The sequence below is a fragment of the Phaethon aethereus genome (genome assembly GCF_964289735.1).
Source record: "Phaethon aethereus genome assembly, chromosome: 1".
NCBI classification, from domain to species: domain Eukaryota; kingdom Metazoa; phylum Chordata; class Aves; order Phaethontiformes; family Phaethontidae; genus Phaethon; species Phaethon aethereus.
In genome coordinates this window covers 94,506,668-94,529,055 of record NC_138575.1, presented here as the reverse complement: position 1 = coordinate 94,529,055, position 22,388 = coordinate 94,506,668, and the positions used below count along the sequence as shown (strand labels likewise).

The following is a 22,388-nucleotide window of genomic DNA, read 5'->3' as shown; positions in this document are numbered from 1 at the left end:
AAGGCATCTAGCTATTTAACGAGAACTACAAAGACTTTTCTGGCTATAATTCTCCTTCATCAGAAAAGACCAATTTCATCCAAACTCTTTCTGACTCTGTACCATCTTCAGCAAGTCTGCCAGAAGAAAAAGTACTTCAGGTCCAGCATATGATTTCTTGTCAAAACCAGAGGCACATGGAAGTGATCCAGCAGCCCAGGCACAGTGCAGGTAAGCGAGATGACTGCTTGACCAGTGACCAGAGACCATGCTTTGCAGTTAGCTTGCTATGCCACACAGCCTAACAGCCAGAGAGAAGAAGGGGATGACCAACCACCAGGATATAATCTCTGCGTATGTTTTCTAGTATACAGTACTTGGCAGCTTACTAGGTATTCTGGGGCAGGTCTCTCTCCAGCTGTGCTATTGCAGCTGTTCCATTTTAAATAGAGGAAAGATTAGGATCAAGGAAGCAACAACTGTTTTTAAGTATTCAAAAAACCTGTGGATGTGGCACTTCAGGCCATGGTAGTGCTGCGTTGATGGTTGGACTCTATGATCTTAAAAGGTCTTTTCCAACCTCGATGATTCTGTGATTCTGCCATTCTGTAACTGGTATCTTTTCCCTGTTGGTCTAGAGCTAAGATACCACAGCGCGATACCAATCAATCATGAGGTAAACTTTATTCTTGCCATCATTTATCAGCGTATCTACCCCACAACAATGCACACAGTCACCTCAATTCTGTAGAAATGCTGGCAATATCTATCACTCAGTCCCAGGGCTTTTTCTTAGCACTAAGCTGCAAACAAAGCAGAAGAGAACCAAACTCCTCAAAGCCAAGCCCACTGTATTACATCTCAAAACCAAAGCACTACAAAGTGGCCTGTTTTCATAATTATTCATTATGAACAGTAGCAGCAGAGGAAAGCAGGCTGCAGGCAGAAGACTAGTGAGGACTATGGAGGAGAATAGATAAGCAAAACACAGGAGGGCACAAAAGGATTTAATTATTTAACCTCTTTCTTTTTATGACCAACACTGGTAGGCTATAGGTAGATTACGCAGACTATGCAATTAACTCAGTGTTTGTGATATACAAAAGACATCAAAAATGACCAGGCATGCTCTCCTGATCAAAGAGCCCAAGGTTCCCCTTTGTGACAGAGATAAACAAGATTTCTGTTTTCAGACAGTTTATTTTTCCATGCTAGTAAGGATCCATGAAGATTATCTAAACTAGTTCTGAACTCAAGTGGGGAAAAAATGAGGAATGCCTGACCCAGCTGTTACCAGATAAAGCCAAAATAAATCTCAGTCAACAGTCAAAAACTTACTTGAGCAGCTGAAGCAACCGAATCTGGGCCATGAGCTGCATTTCTTAGGCCATCATGTCCAAAGTTCGCTCTAATGCTGTCTGGTGCATCAGTCTGAGCCACTGCAGAGTTTGCTGGCCCCAGTAATGTCTTCCATTTACAAACTGCATCATCTCCTAAGATTTCCATGGCAACAATGGGACCACTTGTTATAAACTGGAGAAGCTCACTGCAAAATGGAAACAGCACATGGTGATCCACGCTACAAATTAAAACCAACAAAAACATATGATCCAGTGGAGATGCTCAGAACTGAACTTGACAAGACCTTGAGCAACCTGATCTAACTTTGAAGTTGGCTCTGCTTTGAGGAGAAGGTCATGTGCAGATATTCCCTTCTTATTATGGTTGTAAAAAAGAACCAGATAATACAAACTCAGTCAAGCTACTATGCAGTATGTCAGATTCCAAAAGAATTTTTTAAAAAGCAGTACTGGCAACAGTGAAAGAGACCCTGCTAACCATTTGTCTGACAGGAACAATTCCTCAGCATGTCTCTTCTGCACAGCAGGATTTCAGGATTCTCACACATGACCTGTGTGTATTTGCCACTGACACAACTTCAGGACTGCTGTCAGGATGGATTGCTCCACTACCCCATGGATCTCTCCTGCGGATTTTGCCCAGCCAAAATCCAAGTGAGAGAAGGGAGAAGCAAGATTTGGAAAGTTTGCAGGGGAGAGGGGACTTAACCACAAAGTGAGTTATCACATCCTGCAATAAGCAAAAGTCAACTGATTTTAATGGGATGAATCTGAGCAAGGAGAAGAGATTGTCAGGAGCTGCCTGCCTCCTGTCCTGACCACATCACTTACAAGGAAAAAAATCACCCAGAAGTGGAAACCCAAACGTTCTATTTAAAAACTAAACAAAACACGGTAACTATAATTCTGTATCTTTACAAAACATGCATACTAACAAGCCTGCCTTTTCACTGTGTAGTCTGGACAGAACCAACAAAGGAGAAAGTTGACATAATGCTTTTCGTACCACTTTCTTAAAAAAAGAGCTTTACATAATTATAATTGTGGATGAGTATGCTTCTCCAACCACCTTCCTAATGATCATTTATGCAATAATCAGCAGGCAAGAAGTCCTACTAGTTCTTTGCTAAAGAAACAATATTAAAACTATGAAAAGTTACATAAACATAAAGAAACTACACAGGGAAAAGCTACTGGAACTCAGGTTCTCTTGATCTGAAACTGGTTCTTTAAGGTACAGTTAAATGGTTTACAAATACATACATGATTTGTAATGCTTTGTAATGATATTTTTCTGATTTAGAGAAAAATCCTATACAGATGATGTAGCCGATAGGATTATAGGATGGGAGATAGGCACATCACAGTGGACAAATGCTACAGTTCCTCAGATAATTATCATTAGTGTAGATAGTCATCTGTGAAATAACACTACAGGCAAAATTCTTACTTATTTATCAACATATTCAAACAGGCTTATTCAGCAAAGCAAAGGCAATTCTAAATCTTCCTCTGATCTCCAACAGGGTCAGACATAGCCTTGGGCCAGGTGTCCCTGAAGGGCTTGAGTCTGGACCCACAATAAATCAGTTGCTGTTGCAGGAGAGCAGCTGCAAGATCCTAATACTCAAGCACTTCATGACAGTATTGAAACCAGGTCTTTTGACCAAGTCACTGCAAACACAGGTTCCAACATGGCTGAAAAACACAAGGCAGAGCTGCACCCTTTCCCTAAAAGAGGCAGACTGCCAAATTCAGAGTGAGGAAAAGAAAGTTGTTTGCTGGCACTTTCAGGCAAAGTAGAAATGACACAATCTCTGGCTCATAAGCATCAATCTGTTCAGTTCTGGAAAGACTAAGGTTTTTCATGTTAGGTGGGGCCGTCTAGTATCATGGAAGTTTCATGTTTTGTCCAAGGGTAGCAAGCAGTATAGTAAACAATTGGCCCATGCACTATCCTTTCAGTTACTTATGATTTGGCGTACTTGCTACCAAATAAATTCCCACAGCTAAGTGTTTCCCCCCAATTCTCATCACCTGCAAGCTCCACCCTGATCCTGAAGATGCTCCTTCCCTTGGCTTTGAAGTTTTGCCTTGCTAGGAGCATTTTCACTTCTGAGAGACCAAAGACATTCCCCTGATATCATTAGGCTCTAAAGAGTGTGAGTTAAAACCCTGAATACCTAAAACAAGGATCTTTCCCTGGAGGAAGATGAACAGGGTGCATACTTTGTGAAGGGCTCCGCTCAACTAAGACAAGTTCTGATTTTCTCATAGCCCTGCAGTACCAAATGTGGTAAATGAATCCTGTGCATTGAATAAATAAGCCTAACACATGCCAAGCTGAAATTGATATACCTACTTATAAAAAGGTTTTGACTGATGGTCTACGTAGAAATCAGCTGCTTCTTTTCTGGAAGAGTAAAAAGACATAGATATAGATATATACACACACACACATATATATAAACCCCCTGAAAACTAAACTATTGTTCATCAACATGTTTCTACAGGTAACATCTTCCCAAGATGGACAGCTTGTGTGTTGTTCATGCCCGATAACAGAAACTACATTTTTGTTGTATTTTGTGTGGCTACACGTGTAGCTTGTAGCTGACAACTCCTTATGCTCCTGCTCTGGGAAGGAAGTAATTACTGAAGCCCGTAGCATGGACTTTCAGGGTCACTGATGGTCTCCACATTCTCAGGTTGAGAAATAAATGCAGCAGAGTCACCTTCTTGCCAAGCCATTCGCTGTTATGTTGTTTTCATCTTTCATCTCAGTGTGTGTATGTTGGTTAATGAACTCTGATTTTAAAGCGTAAATAAACAATTTATCTGCTTCACTGGAACTTATTTCCTTTTCAAGGCTAGTGTTTGATTACACTGGTGCACAACAGAATATTGCATAACCTGGTTTCTATTCAGTATCGTCAAATGTTACAAGTCACTTAGCACAATGCCCTCCAGATTCAAACTTGCTTTCTCCCCCATTTTCCCACTTGAAAACTCAGTTTGGTCTTGCAGTTCCCCTTGGGAAACACAGCAGTTACAAGATGCTGCTTTCTCCCAAAGCAATGGGATTTCTGTAATGACAAGGGCTCCTTATATTGCCAGGCAAATAAAGGCCACCAGGCATACACAGTATGTCTGTACCATTTAACCTTTACTCAAGTACTGGAAGCAAAAAGATACCCTTTTCAGACAGAGTGGTGGCCCTCTTCAAGCTCTGCATTGCCACAGCCACGCTGCTAGCAGCACTGGGCTCAGCTACCCAGCTACACAAGTTTCAGGGACCATGGTGCAGACCCACCATCCACTGGTGGGCATACCACTCTGTGGCTTTTCACCCCACCACTCTCTGCAGCTAGCCAACCTACTCTCTTCCCTGCTTTTTCTCTAGCTGCTTCTCACATTTAACTCTTGCTTACTGCACTGCTTTTTCTGCATGGCAACAACTAGAAAAATCCATGGAGGTTTTCAAGTCTAGCCCTGTTATTTTGCAGCTTCAAAATTCCAGTTCAGAAGCACAGGCTTGCTCTTGGCTTGCTCCAAATCCTGGTGTGTACCACTTTCCGAGGCTGGAATTTATGGAGGACAAGCTTTTCAGCAGGCTTGACAGGTGAAAGGAAGCAATACTGCTCACCCCTAGACTGGGTACAAAGTTCACAATCAAAGCAGAGCTGCAGGGAGACTACAAGATTCCCAATTGGAAAATTGTCTTTACCTGCAGAAACATTCTTCTGATTTTTTCTGGCCTCCATGATTTTGCTCACTTTGAGCAGCTCTCTTTACTGAAAGAAATTACCTGCATGTTTTTCAAAACAGATTCCAAGTATGAACAAAGGTATGGCTCTGTCATATGCAATGGGACTTTTCACATTTCTATCCTATTTGCAGTCCAGACTTAAGCCCAATATTGCCAGAGGAAAGAAATAACCTCAAGAAGAACCTAAGAAGAATTTAATTTTCTTAACCTTGACAAATATTTGAAGAGCCACAGTTTTCTCCAGCTTTTTTATCAAAATGACCACCTGCTGATTGGAACTGAGTAATTCCTGGTTTGTTGCTGTCAGTTCAGTGTAAGTATGAGCCATTCAAAATTCAAAAGGTTTTCATGCTTTCCTTCCATTTCATAACTAAGGCAGAAACATGATTAAAAATTATGCTAGTCACAAGAACTCTTTCAATCTAAAGCTTCAAACCTACAGTCTGCAAATAACCGAAAGTTTTTGCTTACAATTCACTATTTCACCAGAAAATCCTCTTCTGAAACTAATTCACCAAATAATTTTAGAAAGTAAATATGAAAAAGGTATGCAAATAGATTAAGTATTATCATTTCTGAACACAAAGAAACATTTGAGGGATATATTTCTGAAATAAATTGAGCTCTACTACTCAGTTAAGAATTCCTATTGCAATAGATATAAAACTGCAGTTGTACTGTATAACTTAGTTCCTTTTTAATTTCATCTCTCTCATTAGTTCTCTGCTTTCAAAGAACGGAAAACAGTGTTCATCTGGGAATAATAGACTGAATTGACATGATTAAATGAAGAGACTAGAGTGCTAACCTATGAAAGCAGGTACCTGCCCTCACTTTCATATCTTGGCTACAACTTTTACAGAAGGAATGAATCTACTTTACAGGGATTGCCACACAAACGTGAGTAATAATCCCTTTAAAGAAAGCAGTGGATGATGATGCTGGTTTGAACAAGTATGCCTGCAGAGATCTAAGGGTAGAAGACTTTGGCAAAGCCACAGTTCTATCATTTTAAAATGTCACAGTCCCAAGAAACAGAGCATAAAGTATGCAGAGAAACCACAAGACATTATTTTAAATATATCCACTATCACAGACCAATCTTGTGCTTATTAATAATTATTTTCAATTATGCAAGACAAGCAGAAATTTTTATATAGCAATAGGCAATAAAAGTTCAAGTCTCAAAGTTTCTTCCCTTCAGTGTGAGTCAACTCTAAAGCACGTGACTTGGGTCAATAGTTATTCAAGTTCTCAGACAGACACTGAAATAAGAACCACCCAACACAACATTTCAGGATCAAATCTCTCAGACTACAGGAGAGCAAGCCAAAAAAAGCTGGCTTGAAAGACATTGTAAATCTTCATTAGAAGCCTGATTGAACTAATGAACTGGGGTTGTTTTGAGGGTGGATCTGGGACCAGTATCATCAAACATTGTAGCAGGTCAATGCAGAGACAAGAGGAGGAATTCATGTAGCTCTTTTATCACTATTTCAGAAAGGCAAAAAGGTTTTGAGGTAGGGGAAAATTGTTCCGGACCTCACATAGAAACCATAATGGAAATGGTATTATGTAAGACAGATAGCTTTTCTTTTCAAAGGCATGTTGTGTATGAACAGGTTTGGCAGTGACTTTGGGGAAGTCTTCCAGGGTAAATTAATTATGTTTTCTTTCCTCTGCAGCATGCCTTTTTTTAAATCTTGTGGCTCTATGAGATAAGTGGAGAACAGTGAAGGTTGGGGAGGATTAGGAAGATGCATGAGTAAAATCTGTCCAACCCTGCAACAGCATCAGAAGACTACTTGCTTTGCCTGGGACTTCCAGTCACTAAAAAGCAAACAAGTTTGGGTTCTGAGACCACAGATTAAGACAACAGATATACTGAGAGCAAACAAACTGACTACTTTAAAGACAACGCTGGTATAATCAGCAATATGGTTTGTATCAGGAAGCCATGAGGTGAGGACATACAGACATTTCAGCAGTAAACACTGATGAATTGCTAAAACTATGGTGGTCACCTTGGATTCAACAGAGACATTACATGTTTAACCACCCATACTCATTTGCACAGAAATTTTTAATACTTAGCTTAATTCTCTACATGCTTTCAGAAACGTACATGATTATGGAATCTATGAGTTTTCCTTCTATTACTCACGTGAATGGATTTGATATGTGGAAGAACACAGCATAGCTTCAGAGAATATTCTTGACTGCAAAAATAGTATTTAGATACAATAGAGCTAACCTTAAAAATTCCTTACCTTGAAAGCACCATCATTTTGGCCTTAGTTATTGTAAATCCTGCATTAATAATTATATCAATTAATTCTCCAATCTTGGGCATTGCATCAGGTTTAATCAAAGCCAGTGTTCTGGGGGAAAAAAAACAGAGAGGGATACAGCCAACACTACTTTCCTTAGAGCATTTGGTGTGCATGTTGAGTTTATATTCAGACAAAAAAAACCACATCAAAGAGACAAATTCTGCCACAGTCAAACATCCTAGTCTCAGTGTCTCATCAATTTCCACGCTGTTCTTGAATGCCTGCGCAAGACATTATTCTGATAAGAACGAGCTTCGCACATCATGATTTCCTCCACTTTCTAACCCGTCAGCCCAGAGTGTTCCATCAGCAGTCACTATTTACTGGCTTCTCCCTTCACTCTCAGAGCAAACAGTTTGCTTACTTCTTCTTTAGCTAGTGTGTATCTCTGTAGCTCCTCACTCACAGGTCTGGGTTAGAACACAACTGATTTGTTAACATCTCCCTACACTTGCTCAGCTCCCTTTTTTCTTAATGTTAATCATTATATACATAAAAATGAAGCTGTTAAAATTCCCTATTTAAAAATACTTCTTAAACATGTGTCTTTCCCATAAAACTCAAAGTGAAATGATTGTTTTATTATTACTTTTAAAATATTTGGAGGCCTCAGTAAGAAGAAGGTCCTATTGCGCTTGGTACAGGACAAACACTTCATGGTATACAATCTGCATGCCAAATAGCTGACACTGTTAATAGACACAATAAAAGGTTGGCAGAGGAGGTATTACGTCTCTTATACCGACTGACAGCTATATTCTAAGGTAAACCAATGCAAAAATCTCTACACTCTTCCCCACATCTTTGTTTCCAAGTACATCCTGTCTTCTCAATAATTATCTTTTTATACTGTACATCCCCAAGGCCAGGACTGTTTTATTAGTGTGCTTTACATAGCACCAAGTACACCATCAGCACTAAACATATTATTAATCAAAAATAACAAGCACAAAAAGAAGGTCTGTAAAATGGCATTTTCTATTTGCATTCATCTTGTGGTGACTCAGCTTCAAATGTGCTCAGCTTACAAATCAACAGATTTATTCAACCCTGTATCTCAGAAACTCCATGTCTCTGACAATCCTAAAGAGCTCTTTCCATCTTTTACACCATCTCCAACAATGAAGGCTAGCCAAGATAGAATTTTTTATTGCAGTACTTCCCAAAATGAAAGGCAAATAATTGCAAATTTCTCATTTTATATACCAGCATAGCATGGAAAGCAACCTTTAGGTTAGCAGCAATATATTCTAGCCAGGGCAAATATGTGGAGGTTACAGGAGATGGATGAACTTCCACTACATTTACTTTGAACCTTATGTGACCCCAGATTGACAGATGCTCTGGGGACAGACTATTTGTTTCACAGCAAATCTAAAGGGAGGTGTTACAACCAGGAAATGTAAAAAGGAAGATTTGAACGTATGTGATATTTCATCTGAAACTAAGGGAGAGACGTAGGTGACCTTCAGAGCTCAGAAACAAACAGAGGTTTGCTTAAGCATCAGGAAGCTCATATACACAGACCAGCTTAGGCCCAGATCTGTTGGGAAATACGACACAAAAAGACTGACGGACTAAGGGTGTAGCCAGAAACTGCATGAGGGTAGTCAACCAAGCCTATGCTTCAGTCCATTGCAGTGCACACTAAAGTTGGTTTAGCCCTATCTTCAGATCCGGGAAGGCTGATCCCTGGCCAACATTCAACACAGTTTGCCAGCATACTCCACGCAGCTACGGCCCATAGCCTGTTCCCCTCTTCCCCAAGGATTTCACAGCTCCACCTCATTTTGTGGAACTATTTATCATATGACAGGGTGTGCCATGTGCATTGAGACACATGAGGGGGAGCAGCTGCGTGCTTGACAGATGACATGTACCCACCCAATCACGCAATGCATGACCTGCATCCTGGCGTAAGAATTTCTCAACTCTGTCGTTTACCATGAACAGTAAGGACCAAACCACTGGAACGAGATCTCCAGTGCCGTTTGCATTTCCTTGAGGAATACTTTTTTGAATCTATGTTATTACACAGGCTATTTGAGACAGACTGTTAATGCTAGTAATAAATTGTCCCTTACTTTTCTAATTCCAAGCTTTCTGGTAAAATTGTAATTCCTACCAATATGTAATAAAATATTGCATTACGAAGCAATTTACCTAGAAGACATTAATATAAACTGCAATGACCAACTCTTATAACATCTTTTCTCTAACACTGATATATAAACTAACATTTCAGAGGTATGCAGGATAAGAAAAGTATAATTCAGGATGCTGAAGACTGTTTCTGAGATTGGATTTTGATTCATGTGCCCTATTTTTAGTTTTAATTAGGAATATGTTTCTTGTGGTTTGACATGACACAGTCTGCAAAGTACATTTTGAAACAGTTTTATGTCTAGGAACAAAGGAGAAAGAATGAAAATTAAGCTAATTTGCTTACATTTTCAGGGTGACTGTATGACAGTATTGCAATGAGTACTGAAACAACAGAAAATGGGAACTGATCAAAGGAACAGTGCACAAAGCATGCTGTGGCTATGCTTTTGAGATCTACTTATTTCTAATAATAGGACTGCTGCATGTACAGTAGCTTATGTCTTGTAGGGGAAGAAACACTGATTATGTCAATGACTAGAAGTATAAGAATAACATATCCCAATCAAAAAAGACTTCAAATATTTCTGGTTGAGACACAAGCTTTCTAACAACATTTTCAAAACCAGCGGTACTAACTGACTCTTAGCCTACTTACACAGGACACACTAGTCAGACAAATGTTTACCTCAGGTTACAACCACCCAGGATCACAAGTGAAAGACTACAGAAACAGAAATCCCTGTCCCACACCACTGATTCCTTATGTGGTACACTGTAAGTAAGCACATGCTTACTTACCTATTTTAGTCATTGTTTGTGATGGTTTTCTTATGACAGCCTGGGAGGGAAGCAGGGAAGAACAACACTCAAATATGGTTGTACTTAAAAATTGACCCAAGACTTAAGAAAAGTAGGTGTAGAAATTGAAACTCCACAGAACTGTCTTAATAATTTTAGCTTAATTCTAGAAAGGCCCTGTGCAAATCAAACCTCTTTTTACGCATCTATTTTGTACCTCATGTACCTAGAGTCACATTCACTTGCTTTACTGACAAAACCGAAGGTCCGTAATTCAAAACATTCAAGATTTTTGTATACATTCCTCAGTGTCCCTCTAGGGTTTTTGCCAAGCCTATCTGCATACATATTCAGTGACTAAAAAACGTATTTTCCAAAGTTGTAAACTGCTTATAGTCCTGTACAGCCCAAAGGCAAGAAAAAGACAGGAAAACATTCTGCGTCGTACAACATCCTTAAAATTATTAGTAGAATTCCAACTACAGATTATTTTAGGAATTATCACATATTGCAGAAATCTTACTATATCTATTTGACTAATAAGTGCTGTAAAACCTGCCAGGAACAGACCAAAAAGACAAATACTTCATATACAACTGTTTTGCCCAAGGACTCTTTTAATATGACCCTGTTTACCCAGTGAAAGCTGCTGTGAAGAAACTGAATTTTGAGGATCCCTTGCCTGTTTAAGACACCTTTCACTATGTTCCTTTGGGCTATTCTGAATATGTAACACCACTTGCATATCTATGTTATCTTTCAGCCAACATTCCTAAAATGTTTTCCAAACAGCTGACATGTCATAAATTCCCTTCCTTCCTTTCGAAGAGCAGTATGCCCTCCCAGGACCACTTCATTGACACAACTATAGTGTTGCTGTATAGACAGCAACTTCCCTTACAAGAAGACGAAAATGTCATTTTATCACCAGCTGCCTTTTCTTCGTTTAACTGCATCAGCACCAGGGCTTATGCTAGTTTAGGCAGAGCAGGACATACACAACTATAAAAAGTTACATTGATATAAAAACCATAAACAAAACAGATATAATCTAGCCAAGGCTTTGAGGAACAGAGAGTGTAGCCACATATACGGAAGCTGTCCTCTGGTGTTCTCCACCTCCTTCCACCATGCCCAGCTTCAGCTTGGAGAAAAAGTACCAGAAGAACTCATTCAGGAAAGATATTATAGCAGTCTTTTCCACAGCAATGTGTTTGCAAGGTGTGTGTTAAAACATGTAACTCTTCCTGTATGTCTGGTTATGTACAACTCTCCAAAAGCTCAGTTAGTGGGAGGGAGCAAGAAAGTAGGCGAATAGGGCTCACTGGAACATCATACCTAAGAAAATATTCTGTGTTCTTTTCAAAAAAAGCTGGAACAAATTGTCAAAATTTATTAATTTGCAAATTCAGAGATGACCTGCACTGGAGTCAAACCCGATTTAAATTCCTTGTAAATTAATCTTATTGTCCTGATATTTTTGTTCTTGGATGGGCTCTTAAAAGTCTTTCCCAAAGCAAGTCTTTCAACCAAAAAGAGATGATGAGTCTCATCTTCATCCATTATAAATTAAATTTGTCTTAACAAACAAGCCCATAGGTTTTATTGACATTCTCACTCTATACTTCCTGTCCTCATGCACATGATGTTTAGGAGATGCTGAAAAAATTCTCAGAAAACGTCCTCCATAGTGGGAGAAAGAAACAATGGAGAATGGGAATGGGCCTGTCACTCCTGATCCTACTGCTTTCACTCACTGCTACTAACAGAGCAGATCTGAATGGCAGGGCACTAGGCTTCTGCACAGATCCCAGAGGCAAGTGCTAGTTTCGCAATATCCAGGCCTTTTGAGCCCAGCACACATCATGGCTACCATACCAATTCTTGCCCCAAGAGAATCCACAAATCACAAGAATCCTACTGCTGCCTGCCTGGGGGGAGTAAAAAGGCTGAACAGGACCCCCTGTTTTCCTCCTCCCCCTCTTCTCTCCCAAGAGACTTAGAGGAGGCAGCAGTTCACACCATGGAGAAGCTGTCTTGAAGATTTATCGGGTAACAATGGCAGTCATAGGTTTGCCCACAAGCAGAGGCCACTCTGCTTCTCTCCAGCTATCAGCATGCCAGATCACTCAGACTTGTAGCTATCTCCTCCTCTACCCGTAGTACAGAAAACTTATCTCATTTCCAGCAAAGAACTACTTTGAAACCCCAACCACAAAAGATTTCAAAAAACATTCTTTCTTACCTCTCTTTGCGGCTCCCCAGCTTGCGGGCTGTATATTGATCCCCATAGTCCACTAAGGATAGATGACGGGAAAAAACAGTAATTTTGTTGCCCACAAATAAATCCTCAAGGTGTAAGCTCTCATACTTGGTGCGCTTCAGAAAGGTGCGATGGTTCTTCACATCATACTGCAGAGAAAAGAAGATTAAAATCTACCATAAAAAGATATTTAAGCTGTGGACAAAGTCAATATAATTTTTACCCTACCTTCAGAAATTTCCATAGTACTGTGGGATTGAATCTGATCACTAAATTGATTTAATTGCTAACCCTTTGAACTTACAGGTGCACCAGGAAAGCTTAGAAGATTAAACCACAATTACAAATTTATTCCATTTAAATAGTCTCACGCTGACAACTATCTTTGCATTTTTTATTTTATCACTTGCTTGTGCTAATTCAAGCTGTCATAAATGGTTCAGGTGCCTAGTAGATACAGCTGCCTCTGTCTCACTCAGAGTTCCCCCTAGCAGATCTATGCTGTTTTACAGACCAATGGCTTGTACCAGGAATGATCAAGATACACACTGTGGCAGGTCTCCTCTTCAGGGCATCGTTCCAGTGATACTATGCTTTATTTGACTGCATAAGACTTAGAATTAGGGATGGATGGATGATTGCCACACTAGGTTGAGATGTTCTCACTGCCTAGAGCTGCAAGCTCAAAAACCTGTCAAGACAATTCAGCTATGTATCATCATTCCAAGTAAGAAGCAAGACGTTAATGTGTAGTTTTCTGGGTGGGCTGGCAAACCACAAAAGGCAACCTGCTGAACAGTTTCTTCACTACATGTAGATATTACAGATGCCCTCAGTTTCTGGGGGAAGTGGAATCCTATGGAAGGTAGAGTTTTGTCCTCTGCAGGCCAAGCTTGCCCTTCTCTGTCTTGAATTACATGTACTGTCCTCCATTGCAATAGTATATAGACTAGAATAGCATTAAAAGAAAGAATATCCTTCCCATAAATTTTGGAGCAAAAAAAATTACAAGCAAAATTACATACTCCTCCATGTTCTGAAACGTGTGAATACATTTCTCTCCTGTTAGAAGGCTAGAAGAATTGTAAGTTTTTCCAGAATAGCCAAAATTTTGCAGATCAGAGAATAGAAATTATTTTGATACTTCCTCTTGCTGAGGCAGGATTATAAGGAAGAATCCTTCCCTGCTGAAATGTCTTTAGCCCCTCATACGTGCTCCTACTAAGTGTCTTCTATTCAAGTGCAGTAGGGAACGAAATGACAACATGACAAAAATAATCACTTGAGTTTAGCTATTTGTTTTTCCTGGACTTTGCCAGGAAGCCTATTAACTGACTTGACCATATTCAAATTCTTTAATATCTTGACTAAAGATATGAACATTTCCTTGGTTATTTCACTAACAGTCACTAGAAAGGCACCCAAGCTGCTGCTTTCTTCTCAAGCAGAAGATAAAGGCAGGGGGGAGGCATCTACCTGTGTTAAAGAATTCTTCTTTACAGTGGAATTTTGGATTAAAAGACCTTTTAATAAAGTGAATGATCAGCCACAGCAAAAGAAATGTAAGTCTCTGTGGCCTGTTCCTCTCCTGCCCATGTACATGTAGAAGTAAATTACCCAAAACAAAATAGTTTTCTGCTATGAATCTGTCCTTTTTAAAGACGACTTCTCTCTTTTTAGGAAATCTCCTGTAGAAAGAAAGGCTCGTTGTTCAGGCTTTAAGAATTCCCCATAAGAGTTATTAACTATGGAAAATTCAGAGAATGGGCACCTTTGTCAAGAGATTCAATTTGATCGTAAGAGCTGCTTGCTGTCCTCGGACTAAAACTTATGCTGCCTTCTTCCAGCTGCAAAGCAAGCTGTAAACTTGTCTCATTATTCCCACTGTCATTCTTCTTCACAGGAACCAAGAAATGAAGGACTGAGAAGAAAGGGAAAGATGAGGACGTCACGTAACACAAGTCTTCAACAGCTCTGCTCCACCTTCAGCTGAGGTGTGTGATAAAGGAGAGCTATTGTTAGGGAGGTGGGAAAGAGGATGAAACATCTTTCTCATAAGCAGGGAGAAGCTGTCTCATATCCATTACCTCTCTTCTCCTCAGATATGTTAGAGGTAAGAGTGGATTGTCATCTCCTCAGGAAGATACCAAAAGATGCAAAAGAATAATATAGAAATAAAGAAAGAATCACCAAATTCTGCAGAAAATAAAAAAAAAAAATCCAGAAAATAATTCTAAATTTAATCTCTGTCGACAAACTCACCCCCAAAAGTGATTTTGAGATATTCTTTCTATAGAGGTGTTACATGCATTTTTGCTTTTTTAACTGCTCTCCTGATCACACGCAGTCCATATACACTCATGACTGTGTACATACCATACTATCTTAACCTAAGAGCACACTAGCAAAATGCAAAAGTCTACCAAGCCATATGTATTTGATGGTGAATGCACTAAAAAACTCAAGAACACCTTGAAAACTCTTGGTTTAGACATCTAGGTGAAATGAACAACAATTTTGCCAGCCTACACATGGTTATGTAGGAAGATTATTACAGCTCCTCACTGATTAGCTAAACTGTCTGTGGGAAATAAAAAATAAAAATCCTCACATTTTGACAACTGTGCACACACAGACATGATACAAAGAACTAACTTAAAAGGGACAACATCATGATAGAGTTTGTTTAAAGAGACTACCAGTAAGAAGTGCAAATTGCATCTCCTCACAGATGGGTACCATGGTTCCAGTCAGCAGTAGTTTGGGTAGGAAATGGGAGATACCACTAGCTTTCTTATTTCTGCATTTGATATTCATAGCAGGAAAACTATAATTCAGTAATGAAATTACTATGTGTGAATATCCAAATCTAGGCTATTCTTAGACCCTTAGGTCTTCATTAAAAGTCAGAAAAGACTAGTCCAAACCATTCACTCATTCCTAAAAGGAAGCACAGGCATTGGTCGGTTTACTAGCATTATCTTTACAGTACATATTACATGTCTATATATATGCTTGCTACTGCAAAATGCTTGTTTTAACCTGCTATCAATAAACAATGGGGATTAGTTGTATGAATGACAAGTGAGAAAGGTCTGTGCAAGCACCGATGGAAAAATTTTGATCCCACTGTCTGAAATATCTTTCCTTTCATTAAAACCAAATTAAGAACGATTTACTATTTTCTCTACTTTGATAAGACTCTTTTACATTTTACTCTTCAGAGACTTCTGGAATTCCTGCTGAAGCTTACTCCCCTGTTTGGAATCAGCTTCAATTTATGTTTCTCAAGCAGTAGATCAGCTCTGCTGAGTTTCAATTCTGAAACCTAACTAGAGATTGAATGAAATCAGATTTGTGAAAATTAATTTCTCCAAGCCAAAGCAAACTTGAAGAAAAAAAAAAAATCATAAACGTGGAAGCTGTTCCATGTCCTTCACTGTAAATTTGTATTTTTGCCTTTCTTTTCATTTTAGAAACAGATCAAGGTACGTCCTACATTACATTTTCCTTACCTGGAAAATTACTAGGCAGAGGCAGTGGCTTGCCATTTTATAAACTGTTTAATTGGATATTACACTTATGACGACAGATTTTTTCTTTTATTCTTACCATTTCAACTGATCCATCTTTTGGATAATACAGAAGTTCATAACGCCGAAAGAGTGAAGCATTTGGGTCATACCATTCAGCAGTGAAAGCAAACCTGTCATCTTGACTCTACAAAAAGAAAAGGGGGAAAAGGGCTATTACAGAAAGCATATATGTTTTATATGTAAAGAAACACAAAAAAACTAACTTGCATTCGTTATAGAAAAGTAAAAAAAAAAAAATCACTAGTAAATGCACTTCCATACTCAGTATATCATCTTCTGCTTACCACAGCTGGTAACATCTTTTCACTTGTAAGATACCATATTTTAAGTATGATGGAAGCAGCATTGCAGTTTTCCAGGCAATCTCAAAACTTATTCTGATTTCATCAGTCATGACATGTGAACTGTTGTAGAAGTTGTTGTTACACTTCTTAACTTTGTGAAAGTATTTGACTTACTTTCATTTGTTAAAAAGAATGTTATTTGCTCACAACTAAATCACAGAATGTTAACACATTTTCTACACATCCTACAATAAAACACTTTCCTCTTCCTGAGCAGTCATATCTGAGCTCCTGTTAATAATGAGATAAACATATTCAAGTTAAGGACAACATTAGTTTGATTCACTACTTCCTGAAATTTACATAAAGCATAAATAGCCCGATCTCATTTATGGCTCATTTTCTGCCCCTAAGGAGTGTGACAAGAAAGCTAGACGGCAATAATTCTAAAACTGTAGCTACATGTGTAGCTTCTCTCCACTCCTCATCCTTCAGAGGATGAGCCCCTACAAGAAAGTAAGCACAAAAGGTGATGCAATGCATGTGGACAGGCAGTTCTAACACCTCTTAGTGGTATATGTTTGTTAGCTATTGATACGGTAATAGGAGTTATTTGATTGCTGTTAGATGCAGCTCTAAATTTTTATTTTCCACACCTCCTCTAAATCTGATTGCTACTCCTGAGGGTAAGCATGGTCTTGTCACAGGCTTCCACTCTTTAAATGTATCTGTATTCTCCTTACACATCTTAAACATTTAGGTACCACTGGAAGTTCAAGTTGAAGTCATACAGGCCTTCTTAGACCTTCAGGTTTTAGAAAACAGCAGCATTTCAGTTGTTTCAAAAGCTGCTCAATAGCAACAGGACAGAAAGAGTTCCTGTGGGCTTCCATAACTGTTCTGAAACACCAGCAGGAAAAGAATCACAATATAGACATACAGACATTAAAAAAAAAAACCCACAAAAAACCACTAAAACAAAACATCAACAGTGATCTTTCTTTTGTTGTCAGTGCATTTCTCCTTTCAGCAGCTTCAGCTTAAAACTGATTTAGGACTAAGTGCTTTTGCAGGTTGAAGTCCTAAAACAAGCAGCAGCGGGAAAGAATGAGAAAATGAAGAATAATTTCAGAATTTTACAATATGATGAATACTTGTACCTGTTCAGTTAAAAGCATCATGGCAAATGCCCTACCCTCCTGTCAGCCCTTATGGTACCCCTACACTGCAAAATGAGGATATGATTATATCACAGAAAGATGTACACAGTGGGGGCAGCACACTGCTCTGTGAAGGATGCAAAGCCTTCATTTCTAACTGTAGAAGTCTGTACAGCACTGAAAGCCTTATTTACATGAGCCACTTTAACTCCTGTGTTAGCTGTACACTACATGCTGCAGCCTTTGACAATACCTAAACTCATGTTTTAGGTGCAGCATCCACCACAAAAAAACCCTGGGGACTTAGCCTGGTTTCTGGCCCTTCCTTAAGCTGGCCATGCTTGTGTCTTCATTGCTACTGCCATCATTCTGGAGATATGTAAGCCAGAACAAACTCTTTTTTATGTCAAAACTCATACCTTAGTTTTTCTATATACACATGTTGTTGGCAATAAGCAACAATAAGAGTTGGCAGACAATAGTAAAAGATTGATTTCAACCTTGATCTTAAATACACTCATACTGATGGAAGACAAAACAAAACATTTGATTGATTAATTTGACCATCACGTTGTCAAGGATGGATGTTATTGAGAAGCAGTTCTCTACCAAAGAGGTTGTCTAAAAAGAAAAACTGTCCTTGTTTCTAGCGTACTACCTCCAGAAGTTGACTAGTGATGTATAAAATAAATTAAAAAAGCACCAGCCTTAATCAATGCCTCCTCATAACATGAAGACATATATAATTGCATTACTTCATGCTACTAATTTCATACTATAGCATCATTTTCAAATGTATTTTCTAAGTAGCAGTTGCCAGAGAAGCTACTAATTTTAATTTAAGCAAAACTTCCATTATTTCCAAATGCTTGCTTGTCTTGGGGAAGTAATGTATTAATGCGAACAAGCAAAGAAAACACCATTAGATTTTTCACTTAGTCACCAGTATCAGTCATCGGCACCTTCATGCTTACAGTGAGAAACTACATTGTGTGTCTTGTCTGGTGAGGAACTGGTCTACTTTTTCTCTTTTAACACAATCTCAGTTTTAAGATCGTTTGAAATTCATTTTATAAGATCTTATTCAATGTCTGAACTATTAATATTTGTTGTTCAGCAAGCTCTGCTGGCCACTGCTTCTTATTCAGCTGAATGGCAGAAATGACCATTCTGTGTTATCTTCTTTTATCATTGTAAGCAAAGGCAAGGTAATAAATGCTACTTAGACTCGAAAAACAGAGCTAACCCCCAAGTGCCCAGTAATGTTACCAGTAAGCAGGAAAATCTGAATCTATTATTATTTTGTATCTGGAAAATATGAAGAGCTAACAGTTTTCTAAAATGATGAAAACAAAGTCTGTAAAGCTTCTTCTGGGCCGTAACCAGAATTTCCTCTGCTTTATGGACATAAAATTATCACAATATGTATTTCTAAATGCAGAGAAAAATGTCAGAAGAAAACTTAAGACTTTATGGGAAACACTGTAAAAATAATTGAAAATGGATTATGTTTGTGAACAGGTAGCTTCTTTCAGAGGCATGCACTGGAAAGTGAAGGATTTCAGTATTAAAAGCAAACTGAAGACTCTGACAAACAAGTGTAATGTAAAACACAGTAGGACTGCAATTTTACTATTGCAGATTCATGCAAATGGTCTTGAAATAGATAGAAGACAACCCTGAATACAAACATGTCATGGAGTAATGTGAACATATTCTGGTGAGCCCTTGCCAGGCACTACTGTAAAACTGCCACACGAAGTCATCAAGAACACCATCCAATTTAAAATCATAAGTTTTAAAAAGTGAGTACAGATTAAGTTCATAATACATCTTTTTAAATGAAAACTGAGACTTCTATTATTTAATGCAGGAGTAGGATTCTGAAGGCAAAAACCAAACACAAAAACCTGTCCACTTCCCATCACATGTTGCAAGGACTGCAATAAAATTTTAAGTCTTCACAGCCCTGAAATTATCTCTCCTGAACATTTACTTTCAATCAATTTACTGCTCAATCAACAGAACTGGTACGGCAAACAACTTTCTTACATACCCTTTCACCAGTGTGCCCTAGGCTGCAATGTGGGAAGGAGTCTCAAAGATGAGAAAGTACTGGGGGAGACATGCTACATTTCATTCTTAGCTTCTGTTCATCTTTCTAACAAAGGGAACTCACAGAGGAATCAATTGTCCAGAGCAGAGTGATTAGAGACCAGCAATGACCTGTCAGCTGGTATAGAGTTCAATGCACCACACTTCTCTGGACCAACACTGAGTCCTGAACGGGGAAGATTTCACAGCCCTTGACCAGGGAGCCCTGGCCCCTCATTCCCCCAGGAAATGGCTGAAACACATTAGTCACTAGTGAAATCACATCACTCTGAACAGCTCAAGTAATAACAGATCAAGTGAATCTGGAAATACATTATAACTCAGAAAATTCTTGCTTTAAAGCATTTGTTTCCAATCATTTCTGTACTGTACCCTCATTACAATTGCACACAGCCTCTGCTCTCATTGACTATGCAATTAACCAAGCAACACCTAATGGGGGAGAAATAATTTTCCGTAACTTTTCAGTCAGTAGAAAAATTACCAGCATTAAAAAACCCAGCAGTGACTGTGCACTTTATATTTACATACTGATAGTTTTAGCGTAGCTGACTTCAGCTCAATTTTGCAGCCCCTTTCCATGGTAAAAACTAGGGCCACTGAAATCAGTGATCTCAAGAGTTCACCTACTGTGAATATGGAAAAAATAATCTTTTTCTTTCTTCCTCCTTTTACAAGCTGCATGGAAAAACACTTGGATGCATGTGTAGGTTTTGCTAGCTTATGCTTTTTTGTTTATATTAGTATGTGTGAATATGCAGTAAAATGGCTCTGTGCACATGAGAAACATTTACTGAAGTACACCTGAATTAAATTAAAATTTGAAAGTGATGGGGGAAGCAGTCATTCTTAGCTAGCATGGTACTAAGTTCCGGAAGATAAACTCAAGCATTTATGAAAGAACTGTGCTCACAAAAAAAACTCTGCTGCAGGGAAATGGTTTGCCTGGAAGGTAGCTGCCAAGGAAGCTCATAACTAGAAAGCAGAATGCTTAGCAAGCTGGACAAGAAATGATCTCTTGTCCTGTGAAACTTTTAGACTTCCATAGGGCTTCTGCTCTGCAGTAAACCAAAAGCAGATCTTCCAAAGGTTTTCATGAGAAGTAGCAGTGATAGAACAGCAGCTCAGGCACTAAGAAACTTGCATGGGAAAGCAGAGAAACAAATTTATCCCTCTGGTCCGAATGATGCAGAACGTGCATCTGGATCTGTTTTTCCCAGCTCCCACATGCCTCCTGACTGCCACACTATTTTACTACTCTGGGACGACTACTTCTGTTCTCTTCCTCTAGTTTTGACTAGAAATTTCATCCTAGAGTTTCTCTTACAAATGGAGAACACAGGGAATCGGGAGCTACAGAATTTGTTTTCTGCTGGTCATATGCACTCTCAGACTTATCACAGTCTAAGGGCAGTTTAGATGATTCCCTTTGCTAGTATATGGGCGACATATTTTTACTAAGATCCTGCCTTTAACATTATTTTCTTTTTTTCCATTATACAGTTTATTTTGCCCCATCAGTAAACTTGAAGTTAATGTTTTTCTGCCAGTTTGTCACTTCATGTTTTTGAGCTGTAATCTCTGTGAACTGTAATTGACTGTAAACAACTAACTGTGCTTAAACTAGTTACGAGCCTGTAATGTATCATAACCCCTTTAGCTTACTACTCAAGAAAATTTCACATGAAACAGTATAAAAATATTTCATAAAATTAGAAAAGCCTTGAGGTATCTAGAATCTAGTGTATCTTTACATGCTATTAGCAACCTGGTCTCTTATGAGGTTTATACACGCTACCAGGAACTTCAACATGCAAGACATATTTGACACAGGCTCATGGCCTATTGCCCACATATTTACAAGTTTAGGAGTCATGAAGAGTATAAGAGTATTTTAAGTGGGCAGCTTTGTGGCTGTTGCTACTTTGACTTTCTCAGTGACTCAGTGACTCTCAGATCAGACCAAAGAGAAAAAGAATCAAAGGTCCTGAATCAACTCCCAACAAAGCAATAAAAAGACTGCACAAACCTCAGCAGAAGCTGAATCAGAGCCAAAAGGATCCATCTTGATATCTCTATTCTCTATTTTGTAAAACTCTGTGCTGTCACAGGGAAAAACCTGCAGTTGAGCACTGACCTTGAGAGTCAAGCTGTTTCTATGAAGATTACTGGGAACAGGATGGACAAGCAGATAGGAACAATTCTCACATTGAATGGGTATCTCTCCTAATACACACACAAAAAAAACCACCTTTCTGGAAAGATTGCCCTGAAACTTCCTAAAATTCTGGCAATAATTTTAAGAGGAACATTTCTTTCACAACCTAGCCCCCACAAACCAGGCTGGTGGCACTCTCAAAAATATTCTGAAAGAGCAAGAATATTTTTATGAAAAATGAGACGGTATCAGAGGGCAAGGATAGAAATTACTTTGAAACTTTTCAGGTGAAGATATCATAAGGCTGACCGACTCCAACATCAGGTAGTCTGCTTATGCATTAACATGTACTTACCTTAAGCTTTTAGGAAAAAAAAAAAAAGGATAAAAAAATCACAAATGTATGTGAGTTTGCTGACCACTCTTTGGAAAAAGTAGAATTTGTTGAAATGGCCAGTCAACACAT

General features: G+C 38.8%; 1 protein-coding gene across 1 annotated transcript in view; it reads right to left on the bottom strand.

Annotated features, from left to right (window-relative positions):
- NME7 (NME/NM23 family member 7) overlaps positions 1 to 21,829 on the bottom strand; it is a gene marked incomplete at both ends in the record, with an annotated part of 69,468 nt that extends 47,639 nt beyond the window's left edge. The window contains 6 exons of the mRNA XM_082006034.1: positions 1,318 to 1,525; positions 3,703 to 3,753; positions 7,380 to 7,490; positions 12,592 to 12,758; positions 16,222 to 16,329; positions 21,794 to 21,829. Coding sequence (XP_081862160.1) covers positions 1,318 to 1,525; positions 3,703 to 3,753; positions 7,380 to 7,490; positions 12,592 to 12,758; positions 16,222 to 16,329; positions 21,794 to 21,829 — 681 coding nt within the window. The remainder of the gene's footprint in view (positions 1 to 1,317; positions 1,526 to 3,702; positions 3,754 to 7,379; positions 7,491 to 12,591; positions 12,759 to 16,221; positions 16,330 to 21,793) is intronic.
- Between the last annotated feature and the right edge of the window lie 559 nt (positions 21,830 to 22,388).